A 24,031-nucleotide genomic window follows, 5' to 3' on the forward strand; every position below is an offset into this window, starting at 1 on the left:
CCATTTTACTACAGAGGAGATATAGTAACATGCGTTTAAGTTTCTTGAGTTTTATGTGTTCAGATTAACTGTTGGTGACAGATCTTGTGGTAAGCCTTCCTGTATATTGTCTGATGGTAAGTTGCACTTGTTTTAATTGTCTTTTGAAATGTAATGAAGTGTTGGTACTGAACACTCAACGGTGACTCTGTAAAGCAAAAATGTCAAATCTAATCAAAGGAAATGTCTGGATTATGCTTTATATCTGAATTATATAATGACAAAAATTATTTGGTTTGCTTAGTTTTGAATTTTTTTTTTATTTAAAACACAGTTTCTGCTTTACTAATATTTGCACGGTTTCACGTAACTTACTTTACAACATTTTGCAACACTGTGCTGCTTTAAGGAATGTTCCTGGTTCAAAACGTGTTAAGGTCTATGGATGCCATCTGTGGCATTCTGTCAATAACCACAATGAACTATAACACCACTCTTTCTGTCACAAGGGAAGAGCCAAATGTGTCAGTAAAAATAATTTAGCTGGAAATAACTTAGTTAAGCAACACAATGTAATATTCAGAGATCTTCTTTAATAAAAAAAAAAAAAAAATGCAATTGATTTTCAGTTGTTACTAATAGAGCTGTTCAATCACTGATGGGCAGCCCTGTTGTATTGTGAAATGGGGTTTCTAAATATGTTTGATCCATTTAATCAGAACTCCATATCCCAACCAGATTCCTCATCGGGTGGTGGCTCCTCTGTATCCTCAGGGAAACAGTCGAAATTGCTTGTGTCCAAAGGCCCATTCACCTGCAGCAAATAAGCAGCATAGATTCAATTCAGATTCATTCAAATTGTTGAAGCAAAAATAACACGTTAGAGTTGGAAAGAATTAAAAACAGTTCTCTCCATCACTTACATTTGGTAGAATCGGGGGAGTAAGAATGCCTTCACGAATACCGTCCCAGTTAAAACCCTCAAACCATCTACAAGAGTGTTCAAAACATCACAAACCCAACATAGGATAAGTCTTAAAGGAGATGTTTACCCCAAAATTTAAAGATATGGTTTACCCAAACATTACAATTCTGTTTTCATTTACTAAAACTCATGTACAAGCCCAAATCCACATTACTTTCTTGTTTGGAGCACAAAAGGAGATTTAGGCAGAATGATAGTCTCAGTCACTATAGATACAGTGAAAGTGAATGGTGACTAAGACTAACACTCCACCTAATATCTCCCTTGGTGTTTCATGGAAGGAAGAAAGGCACACAAGTTTGAAACAATATGTATACATGGGCATGTACATTTACATTTTTTGGTGAAGTATTCCTTAATTCTATCTGCTCTGGAACAATGTCAGGGTGTGTACCGGTAAATGATTGTCAATTTTGGATTAACTATTTGTTTAAAACGAATGCAAATAATATGAATTGATATGTCAGACTTCGAAATGAAAAGATATTATTTCTGTTTAAATGCAAATCTTTCAAATGAAAGCCAAGCTCTGTACACCTAGAATGTCATTGCTGCAATCCATCGCCATGGATACGCATACTTGTGTTTCTGGATGTCCTTCACGCCATTCTTCTGGTTGCCGAGTCTCTCGGACGGATTGTCCCTGTGAGTTTAGACACACACACACACACACACACACACACACACACACACACACACACACACACACACACACACACACACACACACACACACACACACACACACACACACACACACATTAAGATTGTATCAAAACCTAGTGAGCTGCCTACTTGGATAGCATACAGAGCATCAAACCATCCAAAACTGCTCTCTAGGCACACGGTCCACTAGGTTTTGAAACACTGCCTCTATGATATTGTTTTTTAAATAAACTTGAGGGTTCCCACACTTTCTTACCAATCAAATCAAATCAATCAATCAATCAATCAATCAATCAAAACAATTCACTCCCAAATCAGGTATCACTGTGGCTTACAAGCAAGTTTTACTCTACACAAAAGCAATTTATAACCAATGAAAGATTTTAGAGCAGAGCATAACTACAAAAATATGGCCATTTCAATTTAGAAATGGCCATAACTGTTGCATTTTTATTTTTATTTCCATGACTTATCAAGTTTTCATGACCGTGGGAACCCTGAAACCTGCTCACTCCAGCCGTATACCTGCAGAGCCTCTTGATCAAGTTCGCAGCACTCTTTGCGATTTTCTTGGGAAACTCCACCATATCGATTCCTCGAAGAATAATGTTATACGTCTTCATGGGATCTGACCCTGAAAAAGGTGGGCTTGGGTGGGAAAGAGGAGAATGGTGTCGACTGTTAATAATTCGAAGAGGAAGAGTGTGAAATCACTTCCTGGGAACTGAAGAAACTTTAAGCTTGTTAATGGCATTGCTAAATCACCACCTTAAGCAATAAAGCACCAACCTTCCGCTCAGCAGCTCAAAGATGAGAATTCCAAGAGACCAGAAGTCTGCAGAGATGTCATGGCCTTTATTCAGGATGATCTCAGGGGCCACATACTCTGGAGTTCCACAAAATGTCCATGTCTTTTTCCCCAAGCCGACTTTTTTTGCAAAACCAAAGTCTACCTAGAAAAAGACAGTTAATATGGCTTATTTGCAATTACAGAAATGTACTGTATGTAATAACACTAAATGCATCACAAATGAATGAAATTTTAAGAAATGTAGCTAATGCTTATTAAGATCTGTACAGGAATTTTTATTACAAGTACAGTTCAGCTGAAGTAAAAGCCCTTGTTCAGACAAAAAATGTTACTTTTTTTATTTAATAATAAATAAAATAAAAAAAACATGAAATCCAATTTTTTACAAACCCAATTCACACCCAACCTGTGGCTCAGGTGGCAGAGTGGGTTGGCCGCTAATCGCAGGGTTGGCAGTTCGATTTCTGGCCCACATGACTACACATGCCAAAGTGTCCTTGGGCAAGACAATGAACCCCAAGTTACTCCTAATAACAGGCTAGCGCCTTGCATGGCAGCTCTGCCGTCATTGGTGTATGAGTGTGAGTGTGTGTGTGAATGGGTGAATGAGTCACAGTGTAAAGCGCTTTGAAAACTGGTAAGGTTAAAAAAAAAAAGTGCAGACCATAATAGTTTATTGATAAACCCTTTGCGACGTTTGATCTTAAACCCATTTGGTTACAAGCCTATATCTTAAACTGCTAGGATATATACCACCTGTATGTGCTAGTTGCAGATTAGTAAAGTGGTTACCAGCTTGGCATATCCACGATGGTCCAGTATGATGTTTTCTGGCTTTAAGTCTCTGTAGATGATGCCACGGCAATGTAGAAAAGCGAGAGCTTCCACCACACATCCAGCGTAGAACCGTGTGGTGTTGTCATCAAATGAACCCCTAAAACAGTCACAGTACTTCCAGTAAAATCTACAGAAACATGTTAAATAAGAGAATTATGTGAAAGTTTTTCATACTTGTCTCTGAGCAGAGTCCACAACTCTCCACCTAAACATGCCTCCAATAGCATGTACAAGTATTTGGAATCTCTAAAGGTCCGATATAGTCTGGAGCATAAAACAATATGGTCTCATTATCGAGGGGTTTTCATAAACATACAGAATATCTGAACTAGATTCTGAGGAAAGTATAAGTGGTGCTTGCCCATGCAACATTGCTAGGGTGGTTGCCAGGGTATTGTGATGTGGTTGTTAAGGTGTTCGGAGTCGTTTCGAGGTGGTTATCAACTGGTCTAGAGTTGCTATGTGGTTGCTAGGGCGTTTTGAGTGGTTACATGTGTGTTTCTAGGTGGTGGTTAGGGTGTTCTGGCTAATTACTAGGTGGTTGTCTACTGGTTTCTTCATGATATTCAGGCACCTAAACATGTCGCGGGTATCACTAATGTTGATAGCACAAACGGTGTTGGATAAAGGTACTGGTATGCACCAAAGTTTAATTCTTAGAACAAATCCCCAACCCGTATGAACCCTAATAATGGTGATATGTGCCTTGGAAAACAACACTGATTAAACAAATGTATTCCATGTACTGAACATCCTGAATGCCACTTCTTGATAAATGGCACCTCTAGAAAATGATCTTAAGTCATCTATGATGATAAGATTTTCTCTTACTTTGAATTACTCTAAGCAGAGCATGTATTTACTTTCCATGAATGTTTCAGAAATATTAATATTTACAGTATATTCTTCTACAAATGCATGTAAGTGGTGACCTGACAGTAAAGGGACTATGGGCTTCCATCATGATGCTTCTCTCAGACAAGATGTGGCCCTGTTGACTTGTGTCCAGGATGTGACGCTTTTTTAGGACCTTCATAGCAAATGAACTACTATGGTCATTTTTCAGTTGCACCTATGAAGAGAGAACACATGCTCTTGATAAACACCTAAACACTAATAGGCCCCACTATCTGTGTATAGGAAACCTAGCATTTCAGGACAAATCGTACCAGCTCCACACGACTGAATCCACCCACCCCCAGTGTACAGATCACACGGAGGTCATGAAGAGACATACTAGAGAAGAATGCGGCTTCTGCCTCCAACCTATGAGGAATGACAGTTATTTTAATGACCCAGAATACATAAGTGATAAATGGTTGTGAAGGAGCCAATCATGTACCTACTTGGCCTTCATCTCTTCAGTCTTGTACAATTCATTGCTCATGTTGTCCAGTCCTCCGATGAGCTGTTTGAAAGACCTGTTCAAAATTAGTTTAAGCAATTTCATGTGACAAAATAGAGAAATGGATGTTCATTTATTGATTGATTGTTCTGATATTTTTATATTGTGATTGATTGTTGTGGCTTTGACTGTGATTTTATTGATTGTAAATATGATTGCTCTGCACAATTTTGATTGTGATGTACGTGATTATGATTGATTTTGATGGTTGTCATGATTTTGAATGTGATATTTGGGATTATGATTGTGCCAGTCATCATTTTAATTTTGATGTTGTGATTTTTATTGTGATTATAATTGTGCTGGTCTGATTGATTGTGATGGTTGTTGTTTTGATTTTGGTTATGATGGTCGTGATTTTGATTTGATTGTGATTATGATTGTGCTGGTCATGATTTTTATTGTGATAGTTGAGCTTTTGATTGATTGTGATTATGATGGTTGTGATTTATGAATGTGTTTTTCACAATTTTATTGATTTTGATGGTTGTCATGATTTTGAATGTGATATTTGGGATTCGATTGTGCTGGTCATTATTTTAAATTTGAGGGGTATTACGATTTTTCTTTTACTTGATTTTGATGATTCAAATTTTCTTTGATTGCTTTTATGATTGTGTTAGTCATTAGTTTTTATTTATGCCAGTCATTATATTAATTCTGATGGTTGTGATTTTGATTGATTGTGATTATGATGGTTGTGATTTATGAATGTGTTGGTCGTGATTTGGATTGTGATGGTTGTGATTATAATTGTGTTTGTCATGATTTTGATCTTGATAGCTGTGATACTGATTGTGATGGTTGTGATTTTGATTGATTATGATTGTGATGGTTGTGATTATGAATGTGTTTTTCATGATTTTGATAATAATTGTGCCAGTCATGATTTTAATCATTGTTATTTTGATTGTGATTTATGATTGTGCTGGTCATGATTTAGATTGTTGTGCTGATTGCAATCTTGATTATGATGGCTGGGATTTATGAATGTGTTGTTTTTTATTTTGATTGTAAATTGTGCTGGTCATGATTTGGATTGTGATGGTTGTGATTGTAATTATGTTGGTCACGATTTTGATCATGATAGTTGTGATATTGTTTGTGATTATGTTTGTGCTCATGATTTTAATTGTGATGATTGTCATTATTTTGTTGGGCATGATTTTGATTGTGATTATTACTGTGCGGGTCGTGATTGAGATTTTTGTGCCGATCTGATCTTGATGGTGATGGATGTTGTTTAAATAAATAGTGATTGTAAATGATGTGGCTTGATTGTGATTGTGCTATTATGGTTCTATGAGATCCTCACTCTCTGTCCACAACCAGACACGTTACATCTCCGACAGCTGTTACATTCGCTGTACGCACGTCTTCCCTAGGTAGAAAAGTGAAAAATTTTATTTCAACATAATATTCCTAAATAACAAATTCATCGTGATAATGAAAATTCTATCCTTATTTGTTTAGTACCAGAACATATGAAAACTGTTTTAATTTCTAGAAAAGAAAAATCAAGCCAATCCTCAGGTTCCTCACTAACCCTTTAAGAGCCTGCTCTCCGAACCAATCCCCCCTTGAAAGTGTGGACAGAAAAACTGGCTCCTCGTTGGGTGACTTCTGCCTGGTGACCCTCACCTGTGGGTAGAAACACCCACATAAAGTCAAAATATTTCATAATGAATGTTCTATTACACTTCACCTCTTAACACAGTGAAAAGACAAAGCCAACTGCCATAAATATCAGAAAGGGTCTTGTCTGACCTGACCCTCACTGATGATGAAGAATGTGTCTCCAGTGGCTCCCTGGCGAACGATGTAGTCACCATCACTGTACTGAGTCTACAGAGTAGAGAGAGAGAGAGAGAGAGAGAGAGAGAGAGAGAGAGAGAGAGAACAAAAGAAAAAAAAAATCAGGCACTTAGATGCCATTAAAGTTGCATGATGCAACTCAGAAATGTTTTTAGAAGAAAAGTGCAGCATAATAATGCATCAATATCATCTTACCTCTTCCAGAACATCTGCTATTTTACTCAGCACATCTTCAGTGAGAGTCTTGAAAGAGGGCACACTGACAGCACAATTCAGTTTGTAAAGGAAATATCACTATACCGTTAACACCAAACACAATATGAACTGTTAAACTCTGGGTTTCCTGTGATGCACAATTGTTACCTTCTCAAGAACTCCATGTAGTTTGAATGCTTGAGAAGGCCAGTTCTCATCATGATGGTTTGAAAACCTTGTCTGTCTATGGCCCATAGTTTGATATCAGTCAGAGCTGAGGGAGAAAAGGAAGACATTTGATGCATTTTCATCCAACTATGTTTATGCAAATTTTATATGGAAAGCTTGATATGCGAATACATTCTCAAAATTCCCTTTAAAGTTTATGTGCTAGAATGAGGTAAATTTCCTTGAGTTTTGCATATTTAAAAATGCACGTCAAGGTATTGTTACAGTTTATTCACAATGACGTTTTATGACCATTTGGCCACTTGTTGCCACTTTTTAGGGTTTCTACGATTTCTTCAATTTCAAAAGTGTTTTAGTTCTTCAAACATAGCCCTGGTTAGTCCGAAATGCTTCATCCACAGCTCATTATTAAAGTGGATCCTCACAATCTGCCAGAACTGCATTGAGTGTGGGCACTCCCAGGTATGTAGAGGCTGGCAGTGTATGGGAATAACCATTGTGCTCTAGTTAACAAGGAGGTGTTCAGCTGCTGCATGACACATAGCGGCTCTCCCAAGATGGAAACGTGTGATGTTTCACATTTTCTTTAGTCAAATTTTTTGGATAAAACATTTGGACGGAGAAGGAGGACAAAATGCAATAGACCATAATTTGACACAAATAAAAGAGGCTGTGAGGGATAGAAGTACAGTCTGTTCAATAGCTTGAAGGTCATGTCTAATTTGACAGTTTACAGTATGTTCATTTGTTTTCTGCGAATTTTTTGGAAAGCCTTATTTTCAATGTTTTCTCAGCTGATTGACTGACACCAATGTACACAACAGTACAGCATATTGTACGGACTGTACTTCTATCCCTTACATCTTAATTTTCATTGGTATTGAATTAAATATGATGTCCGCCATGTCGAATATCAACAATTACTAAAGATTTGCGAATACCATTCAGTTTATATTAATTATTGCATTAAATGCAAAAACAATTCTACTTCCAAAATAGCTGGCTGAGCATTTTTAAATGCATAAAATTATCAAAATGTACTAAAATTAATGACAGGACTATTTCAGATAAGACCGACCAATTGATTTCCCTGATTGAAATGTGATTTTCTGCTCCATAATGGATGCAAAAGAGGCAAATATCTCTTTGCCCAAACAAACACTTTTGTTCTGTACTTACGTATTTCTCAACAGAACTGACAGTTGTTGGTTTGAGAGCTCTTTACATCCCACTCAATGTAATTACTCTGTCACCCCACCTCACACAAACAAACAAGCATCAAGCAGCTCAAACATTTTAACACACCACTAATATCCCTCTCCAACACCACTTAACTCTGCAATCAATTTAATGTTGAATATTTAAAAAGAGTCAGTTCTATTAGAATGTGGCAAACCCTTAGGAGCCTGCAAAAATTACATTTCATATAAGTAAGATGACATATAAACACTCACTATATGTTGACATATACTATAGGCCTTCACATCATCCCATTTTATCTCTTTCCAGCGATTTCTTTCTGATGCACTACAATAATTGGTTGTTTCAGCTGAAGTTATGGAGCTTGGCTAGGTAGGCGCACCTTCATAATGGACATTAAACCTTAAAGATAATGGACCTTAAAAAGGCATTTACAAAGATTTATAAAATAAACAGCATTACATAAAAGCCCAGAAAAGGCAGAGTAAGACTTGAGGATTGTCAAGAGGATGAAGCAGTTTTTTCATTTTCTCAAGTTGGCTTTTCATTTAGCTGAGAGTGTTAATTAACAGCTGACCCTGAATCGCAAGAGGCTGTCTGTCATGTTCTCTTTATTCTGAAACAAGACACTCTCTTGTGACAAACAAAATGAGGGAGAGAGTGTTCTGAATGTCTTTCTACCATATTACTTGCATTCGTTATGCAGTATGCCGTATGTACTGTATACCATGCACAGTATAGGATTTTACTGCATGCATGTAATATCTGGATGACTGTCCTGTCCAGCTAAATTTGCCAAAATATGTTGCAAACACCCAAAGCATGCTACACAAAATATTATATCCCACAATGCAATACTTGTCCTTTCAGAGCGAGAAATGAACTGAAAGCAATATAAACCATGATTTTTGACATAAAAATTATTTTACACAAAATTTAAATAGAAACACAAAGCAACAGTACTTCTGGGACAATAACTGGACACCACTTGCTAAACTAAACATGCAAACTTGTGAGGTCATGTTACAACAATGTAGTATTCTATGTTTGAAATGTTCATATCAGTGGTGTAGTTGGGGCCATATGCATGTATACGCTGCATGCTTACTTTTTCCCAGGGCTGTTTGCGTATTACAACCTCTAAGGATCAACATTAGCGTATACCCTCAGTATACCTACTTGTTTTGCTGCTTCAGAAGTCCATAATCTACTGTTGTGTTAGTTTCCCTTTAACTGTATTGGATGCTGTTTTGTGAAACCGGAGATTATTTGTTGTAATTGGTGCATTATCACTTGAATTCTGCCATCTGTCACCGCCATCATTGACTGAGGGAATTTGTGACAGTGAGTGGAGAGAGTCACCCTCACACTGAAGCATTATCAGGTCAAATTAATTAACAAAATATGCCAAACATACCGTAAAATAAGGAATCGTCCTGCAATTAAGGGAAAAAATTGCGTTCCGTATGAAATCCATACACAATGTTGTTTGTCATGTATTTTAGTGTCACACACCCAAGCTGCTGAGAAAGTTTCCCAAATAGAGAGAAATTGACCTGGAACACACACACCTTTCGCGTGAGTTATGCGATATATCGGATGTTGCTTTACACGGACGATCAGTGACAATCAGCGCATGTTTTCTGTCAGAAACAAGATCATTTTGTCAAAATCATAAAGAATTTGAGTGCATGTTAATTTTAATACACCAGTAAAAGCACCTGTTCATGACCTGGCATTATATTTTATTACATAAGTCAGAGCTCTTTCTGGGAGAGAGAGAGAGAGAGAGAGAGAGAGAGAGAGAGGTAAGAAAAACTGCATTACTGCATTAATTCAAAATAAATGGACAGTAGAACAGGTTTAGTTACAACACTTTACATTAATTACTTACATTTCCCTTACGATAAACACTATTTACTGCCAAAACAACGACATTAATCCAATGAGACATACACTCTTTTCATGTTAATCCTTTTCTCTCCCTTTCTCTCTTCTTCATGGTCGTTGTATTAAAGCAATTTTCATTTTAAGTTTACTAGGGGACATTCACACTGAACACGTTTTGGCTCCGCCTGAGCTGTTTTTCAATGTAATGCAGAAACGCCTGTAAATATGGGTCTTTCATAAAATTCTGTGTCATGAAAGTCACCATTACAAGTGTGTGTGGTATTTATATTGTTTAATTTCTCCCAAATACAATTTTTATAGGCTTGTTAAAAATAATAAAGACTTTGGGCTTAAAAGTTACATTTGAATTGTGCTGTATCACTTCCTCGTGTCCCAAAAACTGCACGTCGAACATCTTTGACAAAAATAAAGGCTAAATGACATCACACACACTGAAAATTACTTTGCTATTTGAAGATTATAACTCTATTTTTTTTTTTTTTTTTTTGGTGTTAGTCATATACTAAATGTTCTATAAAATAATACTTTTTTTTTTTTACAAATATGTTTCCTAGATATCACTCACAGACCACCCTGAAGCAGCCCATTTAACTGGATGGACATATTCATTTTTATTTTATTTTGCTTGACTGGTATAACTAATACAATCTTTAATATGTCCCTGTAATGATGAAACATGAAGAAACTTGTAGAAGTAAGTTATATTTTTCAAAAGTTTCAAAGCCGGAATTTCACAGAATTGTAGGAAGGAATGTACAGATTTGCAATTCCGCCACTCTCTATACACAGATTACACAGTCTACAGTAACAGTAAAGTACAGGCTATAGTAACAGACTTCACCTCTGTTTTATATGTTGCAGATTGTTGCATACTCTTTCAAATACTGTTTTGAAAAACTGAATGATAAACTATCAGAACTATTCTAGACCGCAGGAATAAAAACCTCAGTTTCACTCAACACAAATCAACCACTTCTGGTGTGCATGTGTTAACATATCTGGTCATAGTTCATAGGTGAGCTTGCTACAGAGGTATAAAAGATTTTTGCATGAACAGGGACACCCAAAGGCCTGATTTTAATTGCATTTTCATCATTGAAATTAAACGGACACCATCCGAGTCAACTAATTTCACCTCAATCCATCACACTTAACTGATGTGTCATAAAGGGCAGAGAGGAAGAAGATATATTAGAAAAACCATATGGCCAAACATGCCAGCAATTACACACTGAAGTTTCCTCCCTGCACATTCAGGAGAGAGCTAGTAAAGGGCTAAACTCAATCTTAGAAGCAATATGAGATTGTCTTTAGCCCAAAGCATTCCCAGCCAAGCAGGAATTCAGCAGGAATTCAGTCTTCCAGTGATATAATAGATTTATAATTTCTTTAATAAGATTATGGATATCTAGATCATATCTTATTTTACATTTTTAGTTTAGTCTTCTTAACTAATTTAAGTCTTATCCTCCACTATACATATCTATGCTTTCCATGCAATAACTTTAATTGTATGAAAAAGTGAAGTGAGTTTGGAATTACATAAAGGTGATTTTTTGGTGAAACATTCCTTTATGAATTCTGTTTCCTTCAGAACTCAGATGAACACATAACTTGTGCTTAGATAAAGACTGAATCTTACCTGTAACAGTTGCCGTTCGTGTGCAATTGTAGAGTATTGCGAGCTCTCCGAATACCTTCCCGGGCTCAATGGTGCACCGTTTCTGCCCTCCTTTGGTGACCTCCACCAATCCCTCTGCACACAACACAAATACACAAATAACTTTGAAACTGTGTATGAGATGAATTTTTGGAGAAACTGTATAGCCTAACTAATGGAACACATTCCTTTATTGAATGGTGATGGAGAAACCAGGTATCAGTATAAGGAGGAAATACTTCCTACTGTGTATTACTGTAATGTATTTAGTAAAACAATATCTTGTTGGGTATCTGTGAGATACAGGCATTGACGGATCTGCTACAAAAGCAATATTCCATGTTCAATACAAGTTAAGCTCAATCAACAGCATTTGTATCATAATGTTGATTTTCACAAAAAATTATGGCAAGATTTACTCTACAACTAAATGAATCTTCTTTGTAAATAGTGTTAGTTGCTATTTCTGCCTCTAAAGATTATCATACAGTATAGGGGCATCACTGCAGCATGTTTTTTGTGTATATTTAGAGTCCCACAGACACCCTACACCAACCCCTACCACTAAACCTAACCGTAACCTTCCCATTCAAAAGTGAACCATGGTTTTACTACAGTAACCATAGTATCAACATGGTATTTAGTAGTAAAATCATAGAAACTACAAAATTAAAAATGGTTAATACTGTATATTAACACCATATTACTGTAGAAACACCATGGTTAATTGCATTAAATCTACGGTTTCTGTAAAGAAACATGGACGCTACAATTTCATTATAGTAAAACCATGGTTAATTTTACCCGAATCAAACATTACTTTCAACTTCCCAAACTTCACCATGAACAAATGGGAGGAAATATTAATTTTTATTTATTAGTAGTAGTTTTAAGAACGGAGACAGGAGGGGGTTAGCTCAGCAAGTAAAGACACTGACTACCACACCTGGAGTCGCAAGTTCAAATCCAGGGCATGCAGAGTGACTCCATTTAGGCTTCCTAAACAACCAGTTGGCCTGGTTGCTAGGGTGTGTTGAGTCACGTTGGGTTAACCTCCTCGTGGCCACTATAATGTGAGGTTCTCGCTCTCGGTAGGGTGCATGGTGAGTTGAGTGTGGATGCCACAGTGAATAGCATGAAGCCTGAAGTAGCATGTGATAAGTTTTTTTATTTTTAATACAGTTGCAAAGATTTCAAACAAACATCTTTCACGTTGTCATTATGGGGATTTTGAGGAAAATAATTAATTTAATCCATTTTGGAATAAGGCTGTAACATAACAAAATGAGGGAAAAGTGAATCGCTGTGAATACTTTCCAGATGCACTGTATATATATATATATATATATATATATTATTTCACTTGTCCCTCTTCTTTAAAAAAAAAAAAAAAAGGAAAAAGAAAAGGAAAAATCTGGGTTAACAGTGAGGCACTTACAAAGGAGGTGAATGGGGCCAATCAATAAACTGTTTCAAAAGTATAGCCACAAGACATAAAAAAATGTGTTAACATGATTTAAGTGAGATAAAATCGAGTTTTACCAGAAGAATTGATGCTTCACATTTCTGCCTCACAACCCTCACAAAAATTGGCCCCATTCACTTCCACTGTAAGTGTCTCACTGTAATTTCGATTTATGCTTTTTGTAAATAAACGAGGGTCGAGTTGAAATTATTTTTGTGGCAATCAACATTATGCCACAAATGCTGTCGATTGAGCTTTACTTGTATGGAACATTACTTTAACAGTCTACATGACGGTGCAAGTCTGTGGTTAAAAACAGCCATGAAATAAAAGGATGCATCATTTGAAACGTTCTCTATTCAGAGAGAATTGCTGTCACAAACAGATGTCAAACAGGCAACAAATTCAACTGCCCAGTCACTTCAGAGAGGTTAACGCAAAACACTCCACGAGAACTAGACAAAATACAGCTTTGTTTGGGACAGTTCACTATGCTGTGTTTGTGTTTCAAGTTCAGTTAATAAAACAGATAGTTCCAAATCTAAAATCTGATCAGATGAGTCACATTCAAAGCAATCGTAAAATGCTGATAAATGCACACCTGTGACCACACATTATATAGCAATCTGTAAAGCTGCTACACGGCTTGACAACCATAAACAGCCTACTACTAGGATAATTCATTATATTACTTGGAGGAAGAATTATACAGTACATAACAATTATACATTTACAATTATTAAAATTATAAATTTAAATGGATAGTTATGACTCTGATTGGATGAGCTGTGTCTGAAGCTATATTAAAATGACTATAAATGCACATCTGTTATTTGTTTTAGTATATTAATGCTTAAAGGGATAGTTCACCCAAAATGTTTAAATCTCTCATCATTTACTCACTCTCATGCCATCCCAGATGTGTATGAATTGCTATGTTCAGCAGAACACAAACAAAATGAATATTTCAACTTTGTTGGTCCCACAATGTACTGCAAGTGAATGGGAGCTTCTGAAGCTCCAAAAAGCACATAAAGACAGCATAAAATAATCCATACGATTCCAGAGGTTATATCCATCTCTTCAGAAGCAATATGATAGGTGTAGGTGAGAAACAGATATAAAGTCTATGAGTCTTTATAGTCCTGAGATTAATTAAATTATGAGATTACTGATAAGTGAATTTAAATTTTTGGGTGAACTATGCCTTTAATTCTTGTTAATGCATCTGTTAAAGCTGAGTTACATGAACCCCTTGAACTTGATGTGAATGTAGTAGAATTTAAGCAGATGGTACTCACCTTCCAGGACATAGACAGTAGAGCCATCATCGCCCTCCTGGATGACACAGCAGCCCTGGGCCAGTGTGGTGGGATACATGCAGTCCATGATTGTGAGGATCTGACTGGACTCCAGGTGCTTCATAAAATCATTCTCCAACAGCGCCTTCTGGATCAGCTCCCGAGACCTGCAACGAATGCACAGTAATCCATTTGAATCTAACAGTTATACCTGTTGCTATTCAAACTCACAGAATTGTTTAATAAGCTTTAGGGTGGAGTGTTTATCCAGTGTGTGTGGTCACTGATATAACTCACTCTTCACTCTTGCTGTAGTTGGTTAGGGTGACATGGGTGAGTTGATTTGGGTCCAACCCCGTGGGTTCGGCTGATATGGCCTGTCGTTTAGTACGCTGGGGCTCATCTGGCAACGCTGTGGACCCACCAATAAAATAAAAAAGGACAGATTTATTCATTTTATTTTCCATAATATTAAAGTGCCTAGATATGGCTTGGCTCACATTAATGAAAGTCTATGCATGTTTATAACCCATTTTCCCTGCTCACATGTGTTTCCTGTTGCCCCAGTGGGGACTTGTGAGACAGGGGCGCCGCGGACACGGTCCAGCTCGCCCTGTAGCTGTCTGATGAGGTCATCTTTAGTGTCCAGCTCGAGCTCGAGCTCATCGATAAGGGCGTCACGTTGCCGCAGCTCCTCGATCTTTGTCTGCAGGGCAAACTGTAGGTCACGGAGAGTTCCCATCAGCCCTAGAAATGACTGAATGTACAGTCACCACTGGACGCAATAAAATCCATTAATGTTGAACAAAACAGCACAAAACAGCTACATTACAGTGTTTGGAATGGATGATTTTGTTTAAATTAATTGATCTAATTAATAAAATGATGGTGTTAGAGCAGCTGGGATAATGGGGGCAAACATATGTATAGATTGGACAGAAATTAAATAAAAGTAAAGTAAATATCTTTCCACATAATCATTGCGTCAAACACAAGTTATTGTAACATGTAATGAGAACATTTGGTTTAATCACAAAAACACAACAGTATGATCTATTTTAGTACTTGATTTAGTACATGATTTAGAATGTAGTACTTTAAACAATCGGTTAATTCAATAGCAAACAATGGAAGATACATGTTCATATCATCATTTTAAATTATAACAGATAAACAATTAGTTCTAAAAATATATCGTCATTAAAATTACAGAGAAAAGTGAGTTGTTATACAGTATATTTTTGGCATATATTTAATTATGGCTTTATTTATGTTGCATATGTTGTACATGTTTTCCCATGTTTTCATCACTGGTGGATTTATAGTCATTATTCAAGCATGAAAATAAATGCATATTCGTAATAGAGAAAAACAAATAACAGAATGTATTAGGAAGGCATTATTATTATGCTCTTTATGAAATTCCGCATTCAAATCGACCACATAGGGCTACATAGGGCTACTTGGTAAGTTGTTTTCCTAATATTAATATCAAGAGACATGAAAACTATCGGTCCAAAAATAGGCTCACAATTTAGCGATTTGCTAAACCGAAAATCTCAGAAACAGAATATTTTAAAACATAGTTACTATAAACTAATTCAGCACTCTCTCATTTATGTTTATAGATTTTTTTTATAGATAAAATAAAAAAAGTTTCGCTTAAAATAAAGCGTGCAGCAGAACAGATTCAATAATATATGACTTACCTGGAAAAAGGAACCTGTGGAGGACTGAACAGATTCAGATGCAGCTCTCGACGCGAGACTCTGGCTGTGTCTCAAATCCTAGTGTGCTGCCTACCTAGATAGCATCCCTGGGCATCATGGCCGATGTTCTAAAATATTCTGTACATTTATGACATTTAAAAAGTTTTAAAGCTTCACAAGGGGGAAAAAGAATATAACAGAAATACTTAATGGCTGTAAATTATATTTACTTGGAGCAGTTTCCTAAAATACCTGAGCAAATCAATGGCTGTATAATTCTGAACACACAAAAAAAAAACTATAAATTATTGTGAATAGATGAGATATAGTTCGTTTAGCTGCGTTTGATGCTGAAAACTCTGAATGAATATTCATGTAGCCTATGCTCCGCCCAGTGCAACCGAAAATCTCAGAAACACCAGATTAGAGAGGCGTTCATACAGCCAGCTACTTTATCGTTGCATGTCGCCTAGCGGTTAGATCACTAGTGGTGTGGATGGAGAGTCTAAACTGCACTGTTTCTTTACAATTTATAATATTTTAAAAATATTAGGATCACGGGAGCTCTACCATCTTCTCTCATATTGGCTGTCGCTCCTGAAAGTCGCCCTTCATTTGCATAAAGTTACATATTTCTCAACTTTGTCGCGTTGCTGGACACGCCCACATCCGGTCGCCAACGGTCACCGTCTCTCGTGTTGCCGGAAGCTCTCATTGAAAATTAATGAGATGAGGTCGTTTTGTCACTGGCAGCTTTAATCGCACCGCGAAAATATCGCAGTACAGATGAGAAGCCTTTAACTGAATGTGAGATTATCATTAAATCTCTTCATTAAACATTATATTATCATTAAATAATCTCTATCACTTGGGCGGTTGCCCAAAAATTAATGTAATTTTCCTTTCTCTGCTGCCTGTGACCCACCAGTTGAGAAACACTGATCTAATTTATCCTTGTGTCTTAATAATGGACTGCGGATAAAGCCAGTATTCTTCGTGTTTCAGTAAGTTCATTACTGGATCCCTTGTCTAGTTTTTGAGAGATAAAATCAGAGACGATATGAAGGTTGTGGATGCAGAGACGACAGGTAAGATGAGCCACTGTTTGCACCATGCTTGCAGATCTAAGAAACATCTGCTTCCATGTTCATGTGGCCAGTCTGGACTGCGATGACTTGTCATAATGGACCCCAAAAGCTTAATTTAATGTGCTTCTATCCTGTTTGAGGAATGCCATGTTCTTCTGATGTCTTTAGAGGAATGCTTTAGTGCTAACAAATTCCCAAAGTAAAAATAAGCCAAGACAAACGTGTATTGAAAAAAAAAAAAACACATTTTGTCATTTGAATAAAGATTTATTAATGGAGCATTGTGCAGAAAACAATACCAAGAGATGATTTAACACTGTCCTATGAAAGGAAAGGTGTTTCTGTTGGTAGACATCAAGTACACATTTTCAAATCAAAATGGTCTACAATACTGGTTCATAGAAATAAACACATTAATAAAATCAGATGGTCGAAGAGGATGTTGAGACTGGGTTCTCAGCTGTCCTTCTCATTTCGTCTGTTCATTTGTGCATTCAGATTTTTTCAGCCTAGATCATCATATCCACAATTTGGTCAAAGAGATGAGCCCCTTAGAAATGTATCTACTGCTATTTTCAAGGCTATATATAATGTAGAGCAAGTATTTAAAAAGCATGAGGTAAAGAAATGCTTGCACAGGAATTAGACAATTTATTACATTAATTCATTAAAACTAAGGAACATTTATTCTGAATGAAAAACATTTATTGCATTGCTACTATGACTAAAATGATTGCACATAATACTTCAGATCTCATCATCAAGATCCCCAAAACTTTCATATGACACCACCACCAAGGCATCCAACTACCATTGAGCGGTACTATGTACAGGCGGTTAATCAGGGTGTCTTCAGGCACAAATGTTTACTTCCAGCCTTGGCAGCTGATAAACTCTTGAATAATGTGGAGGGTTTTGACAGTGACATGTTGAGTCTGAGCACATTACTCATATTGGGCTGTTTATACTGTCCGTGCGTATCATTTTTGATTAAGTTTAACTTATATTTAACAAGCTAAACATTTGGCAAACAAAGAAATGACATGGAACCGTGACCGCAATGGCCTCTACAAACGACAAATTAAAGGCACGCTAATAACAGACAGACATGTAAGATGGAGTGACTATGAAAGTCTAATCTGAAGAAATGAAGCAAAAAAGAAAAACAATCATTTGTAAATAATAGAATAACTATCAGGTTTCATCTTTCTCATAGAAATAATAATCTTTAAGTAGTTATATTAAAATGGATGCAGTTTCTTTAAATTCCTAGACAGTTCTTTTAAGAGAAGTTTGGAAAAAGTTTTTTCTTTTTTTCTTTTCGTTTGAATGCTGAATGTTCTGCATTGGAGGGATCGGTCCACCTCGTGCCTTGGCCTCTCCCTGCATCTCTGGTCCCCTCTGTCTCTGTGTCCCATTTCAGCAGCTGCAGCCGTCGCCCGAGGATACCGGTCTATCATCTCTCAGTTTAATCTGGTCTGGGAAGTCGTACGTCTCCACTTCAGACTCCTGTGAAGTTCAGTAGCCATTATTATGAGTGTTCTCATATTAGTATCAAGGCATGAGTGAATGTGTCAAACAGTGTGTACCTGTTTGAGGGCATTGCGAGCGATGGTCTGGAAAGCTTGGTCCACGTTGATGGCCTCTTTTGCGCTGGTCTCGAAGTATGGAATATTGCTTTTGCTCTGACACCATGCCTGGGCCCGTTTTGTTGTCACCTGCAAGAAAGAAGATCAATTGATGAAGACTTTTTTTTACCAACTTTCCATAACTTTCCCAGTCATTTGTGATTATCAGATGAAGATTTTTAGAAGGGCTGTCGATTATACACCTTAATTTGGTGCGATTAATTATATGAAAAATGACATGTAAAAAAAAATCGAACGCAATTAATCATGCCCCCGGACCTGTGTGTAAATTCAGTAATAAGGAATAATCAAACCATCTGAGAAATTTAAAAGAAGTTCACCCAAAAATGAAAATTCTTTAATCATTTACTCAACCTCATGCCACCCCAAATGCCTGACTTTCTTTCATCTGTTGAACTCAAATGAAGATTTTTAAAATAATTTTGCCATAAAATTGGTTCATACAATGCTGGCGAATGGGTGCCAAAAATTTGAAGCTCCAAAAATCACACAAGTCAGCATAAAAGTAATCCATTCAACTCCAGTGGTTAAATCAATGTCTTCAGAAGTGATTTAATAGGTGTGGGTGAGAGACAGACCAATATTCAAGTCCTTTTTTTACCACCAGTCTCCACTTTCACTTTCGATATTCTTCTTTTGTTTTTGGCAATTCACATTCTTCATGCAGATCACCTCCTTCTGGGAAGGGAGAAGAATTTCTAGCCAAAAATAACTTAAATATTTATGTTTCTCACCCACACCTACCATATATCTTCTGAAGATTTAACCACTGGAGATGTATGGATTACTGTATGTGCTTTTTCGAGATTCAATATTTTGGCACCCATTCAATTGCATTGTATGGACCTACACAGCTGAAATATTCTTCTAAAAACCATAATTTGTGCTCTGCAGAAGAGAGAAAGTCATACACATCTGGGAAGTCATGAGGGTGAGTAAATGATAAGAGAATTTTCATTTTTGAGAAAATTATTTACTCATTGGCACATTGTGCATTTAATTTGTTTTTTTATTTGCTTAGCATTTTTTAAAGATTTCTAGGGCAAGTTTTCATTTATATGTCAGGTACCAATCCTTAAAATGCATAGATTTAAACTATAATTCTTAATAATGTACAAATATCTCCACTAAGTCAAAGTTGGTTTGGAATGCAGCTATATGTAGGATTTGGCTTTCTGAGCCATTTACAGGAAGACATCAAAATGCACAGGCTGATGTTGTAAAATCTTGTTTTGAATTTTACTCTACACATAGAGCAATAATTAGCTGATATCTTTAAGAGCAGACAAAATGTATATTCACAATAGATATTTCCATAGCTTAAAAAAAATTTAGATGTAGAATTAAATAATCCAATGCTGCAAAATAGATACAGACCTGCCTGTTCTCCAAATCAATCTTGTTGCCAAGCACTACAAAGGGGAAGTTTTCTGGGTCTCGAGGGCTGGCCTGAATGAGGAACTCATCCCTCCAGCTGTCCAAGGTTTTGAAGGTGTTCGGCGCAGTCACGTCATACACCAGCACGCAGCAGTCCGCTCCTCTGTAAAAAGCCACACCCAATGACTGGAACCTTTCCTGTCCTGCTGTGTCCCAAATCTGAAAGTACAATATGAATGTTAACATTAACACATGGCTGTGTGGAATACTTGGTTCTGATTGGTCGATCACAGCATTCTGTGGTCACAAATGTTTGTATAATACCACTAAATGTACAATTGACCGTTGTTTCTGGCAGCCAACAAAGCTGTGCTAGTTTCGTGTGTCTCATTATCCAGGGCTGGAAATGGGGGACACGGGGGAATGGAGTTCCCTGAGTGAATTTCGTGGGGGATTGGCGTTCCAGTTCAAACTGGCTACATTTGTTAGGGGAATGAAGTGCATTTCTATCTTTTCTTCACTAAAGAACCTGCAAAAGCTTTGCGGGTTCCACACATAAATGCGTGAGATCTTCTGCATCTGTGGTTGCACAATGTTCACTATCGTGAGTGGCCAGAACACATTCATTCAACAGATGCACACGAGAATCCACGGGCAACTGATCCAGGCATGCACACAACAGATCCAGTCGCGCTCAATTGCGTGGAACATCATCCACAAGTACTCAAGTGTATGTGTACAAATATATGTCGAGCAGTTGTTTTGGTTTTCTTCTTCGAGAATGACTGTTCTGCAGTCTTGACACGCACACGCACACACACACACACACACACACACACGCACGCACGCAATGCTGGGGGCATTCAGCTGACATTACTCCACTCTACTAAGAAAATAATGTGTCAAATAATCCTAAATAAATAATGTAATTAATACATTAAAGCTATACTATGTAACTTTTTTTTGTTAAAAAATAACAAAATGCTATTAATGAGAGAGTGCAACAAAAATCCATCTTCCAAACAATGTCTTTAAAATATAAATAATTATTAAGTGTATTTGGGTAGAGCTGTCGGGACGGATTTCGCAGGAAATTGCATACATACGTAATTCACCTGTGCGTGCTGACGTCATGTCCTTACACAGAGAAAATAAGCTCTGGCTACTGTAGCGCATGTGTGGGAGTAGCGTGAACCTCAAAGTTTGTTGTCACAATGAACAAGAAAAATTGACCATGGATCATTAAAAATGGCAAACCTCCAGGGAATCACCAGTTGTAAAAACAAAGACACCCCGAACAGAGCAGAGTCTACAAGCAAAAAAGTGAAAGCAGTCCGTAAAAAAGCCTGAATCAACATCGGCTTGGCTTTTCAGAGGTGTACCCTTTACTCTTGTATATGTGCAGCTCGCCAGAAAGCAGTGTCCCCTTAGCAACATAATCCCCACAACGCTTCTGTAAACAACAAACATGGCATCCGAGAAAGACTTTTGCTAGCTGAGGTAAGGGACATTCCATCATTTAAACTGGTGTGTATGAATGAGTATAGATAACTGAGCACGTGGATATGCTTGTTTTTCTCAACAAAAACATAACATGAGATACAATATAAACATAACTTTTATGTCGAGTTTTTATATTCGTCCTGTACTTTAATTGCGTCAGTCTACTTTATTAGCATTTTCTTTTTCTTGACTTTGCATAAGCTCAAATGCTTTCACTCTATACTTTTTTTGTTTTCATGCATTGTTTGTTTTAAATGTTTTTAACAACAAAGCACAGGACATAATAGAAGCTTGTTTTGGGTGTAATTAGAAGCTTGTTTATTTATTTGTTTTAATGGTGACTCAACCTTGATGACTAAAATAAAAAATATTTTAAAACGTCTCTCTTTTTTTATGAATTACCTCCATTTATATAATAGAATATTTGAGTATTCATTTTATTAGATTATATATTCAAATACCAAATTATTGATGAATTCCCATCCCTTGTCAAAACAACAGCATAAGATATGGCACTTATCTGCTCAGATTACATGTTTTCAGATATCTGTCTTCTCCTTTCTGCATGTGTCTTTCTCCACAAGACACATGTGGTTTTATTTTATTTTTTAACTGCTAGAGGGCCAAAAGTTACATAGTGTAGCTTTAACTTTAGCTTTAACACTGTTGCAGGGATTATTGGATGAATATTTTGAAGAATACATAATTTATTTTAAAATAAAGAGTCCCCCCCAGTGAATCTTGGCCATTTCCACCACTGCTCATATCCCTCTGTGGTTTATTTCTTCTCACATCATTTATTTAAAAATTTTTAACATTAAATCAAAATTGTGTGTCCATTTATTTATTTGTTTTCCGTTAAGCTGTGTAATTAGTGTCCAAGTCCTGATCACCCTGTCTGGATTTATTTTATTTAATATCCATTGATTGTCATGCATACTATGATATATTTGGTGATGATAAGCTGAAGATAATGGCACCATTAACTGCAAAACCTAAAAAGTCAAATCCAAAGAGACCTACCTGCATTGTCACCAGCCTGTCATCCACCATCACCTCCTTAGTAAGAAAGTCTGCACCGATTGTGGCTTTATACTGATTGCTGAACTTCTTATTGACATATTGGTTCATCAGAGAGGTCTTTCCAACGCTGTGGCATGCAATTACAGAAACAATACATACACAGAATTTACGTCTCAAACTTCTGCCTGATTAAACAGCAGTTTTAGACCTCAAAAAATGAAGGTGCACAAAAATGCAACCTAGGTAGACAGCTCACAAGGATTTGAGACACAACCAAAGTGAACAACACGTAATAAATCATTACTTTACAAGTCTCACTTACCCTGAATCCCCGAGAATGATAACCTTCAGGAGCACCTTTTTACGAGAAGCCATCCTGGTGGACTAAACTGAACCAAAACAATAAAACCAAACCAGATCATCAACTTTTAAACTTAACATTTCATAAAATCTTTCAAAATGCATCCTCTATGCAAATGACAAGGCTGTGATTGCCAAATACACACAATCATAAAAAGGAAGGTTGCATTGTAGCAATCATGTGCTGAAAAGCCATATTTTATGTAATAGAACACATTTCGAAAACAAAAACGTAGATTGACCCATATTAAGTGACGATGCCTCAAGTACGAGTAAACGTCAACATTAGCTTTCTATCCTTACTAACCCGCCCCAAAACGCCATGTCACTTTTAAAATTGCGCTTACCAAACGGGCATATTCTTAAATTCTTAATATCTTGAATAATATATTATACTGAAATTATCTAAAAAGCACATGTTTTAAAACATTCCAAGTTTAGCTTCTCAGTTTTGTGCTACAGCAAAGCAGCGCTAACACAAGCATATTTACACATTTAATCGCGATAAGTGAACAATCCTTTCACACTTACAAATGATCCATGATCAATATTGTTAGTTTAGAGAGCTTTGTCACTGAGAAATACGCTTCATAATTTTCCACATTTCAATTCTGATGAGTTAGCATAAACGGTTAGCATGCTAGCACGATAAAACTCACTTTCTAAGGAGGAATCCCACCTTCGGCTCAACAATCTTCTGCTGTCATGTAACAAAAACACCAGGATCACCGCCTCTAAACGGCTCCGGACACTGTCTTTGGGTTTTATGATTTTGATGGTTGCTGCGGACAGTTCAGCACATCCGTTTGTGTAATAAGCAGCACACACTGCCTCTCCTGGCTCAACCCAACAGTCAACATGTTGGTGTCTGATTATGTGTGTGTGCATGTAATCAACATCTCGT

At 36.8% G+C, this 24,031-nt stretch overlaps 2 protein-coding genes across 5 annotated transcripts; both read right to left on the reverse strand.

The window, feature by feature from the left end:
* Positions 1-630: 630 nt before the first annotated feature.
* On the reverse strand, positions 631-16,177 carry LOC127635875 (cGMP-dependent protein kinase 1-like). 3 transcript variants are annotated; one of them, XM_052116141.1, is made up of 20 exons: positions 16,128-16,177; positions 14,965-15,193; positions 14,716-14,830; positions 14,419-14,585; positions 11,635-11,748; positions 6,861-6,966; positions 6,693-6,756; positions 6,450-6,527; positions 6,229-6,323; positions 5,998-6,063; positions 4,624-4,698; positions 4,447-4,543; positions 4,210-4,349; positions 3,452-3,541; positions 3,233-3,374; positions 2,419-2,582; positions 2,155-2,277; positions 1,545-1,607; positions 903-969; positions 631-793 (listed from the first exon to the last, which is right to left on the reverse strand). In XM_052116141.1, the coding sequence occupies exons 2-20, from the start codon at positions 15,158-15,160 to the stop codon at positions 695-697; spliced, it is 2,061 nt and encodes a 686-aa protein (XP_051972101.1). In that variant the 5' UTR covers positions 15,161-15,193; positions 16,128-16,177; the 3' UTR covers positions 631-694. The 3 variants fall into 3 exon arrangements, with proteins under 3 accessions (XP_051972101.1, XP_051972103.1, XP_051972102.1); XM_052116142.1 differs by lacking the exons at positions 631-793; positions 903-969; positions 1,545-1,607; ... (3 more) ...; positions 3,452-3,541; positions 4,210-4,349 and having other exon boundaries at positions 4,445-4,543; positions 4,620-4,698; XM_052116143.1 differs by lacking the exons at positions 5,998-6,063; positions 6,229-6,323; positions 6,450-6,527; ... (5 more) ...; positions 14,965-15,193; positions 16,128-16,177 and having other exon boundaries at positions 4,620-4,887.
* A 1,292-nt stretch (positions 16,178-17,469) lies between these two features.
* LOC127636204 (ras-related protein rab7-like) lies at positions 17,470-23,970 on the reverse strand. Of its 2 annotated transcripts, none has more exons than XM_052116630.1 (6): positions 23,787-23,970; positions 23,090-23,156; positions 22,768-22,894; positions 20,242-20,460; positions 18,805-18,933; positions 17,470-18,724 (listed from the first exon to the last, which is right to left on the reverse strand). In XM_052116630.1, the coding sequence occupies exons 2-6, from the start codon at positions 23,140-23,142 to the stop codon at positions 18,635-18,637; spliced, it is 618 nt and encodes a 205-aa protein (XP_051972590.1). In that variant the 5' UTR covers positions 23,143-23,156; positions 23,787-23,970; the 3' UTR covers positions 17,470-18,634. The 2 variants fall into 2 exon arrangements, with proteins under 2 accessions (XP_051972590.1, XP_051972591.1); XM_052116631.1 differs by having other exon boundaries at positions 23,807-23,955.
* Between the last annotated feature and the right edge of the window lie 61 nt (positions 23,971-24,031).

The sequence above is a fragment of the Xyrauchen texanus genome, chromosome 43, assembly GCF_025860055.1.
Source record: "Xyrauchen texanus isolate HMW12.3.18 chromosome 43, RBS_HiC_50CHRs, whole genome shotgun sequence".
NCBI lineage: Eukaryota > Metazoa > Chordata > Actinopteri > Cypriniformes > Catostomidae > Xyrauchen > Xyrauchen texanus.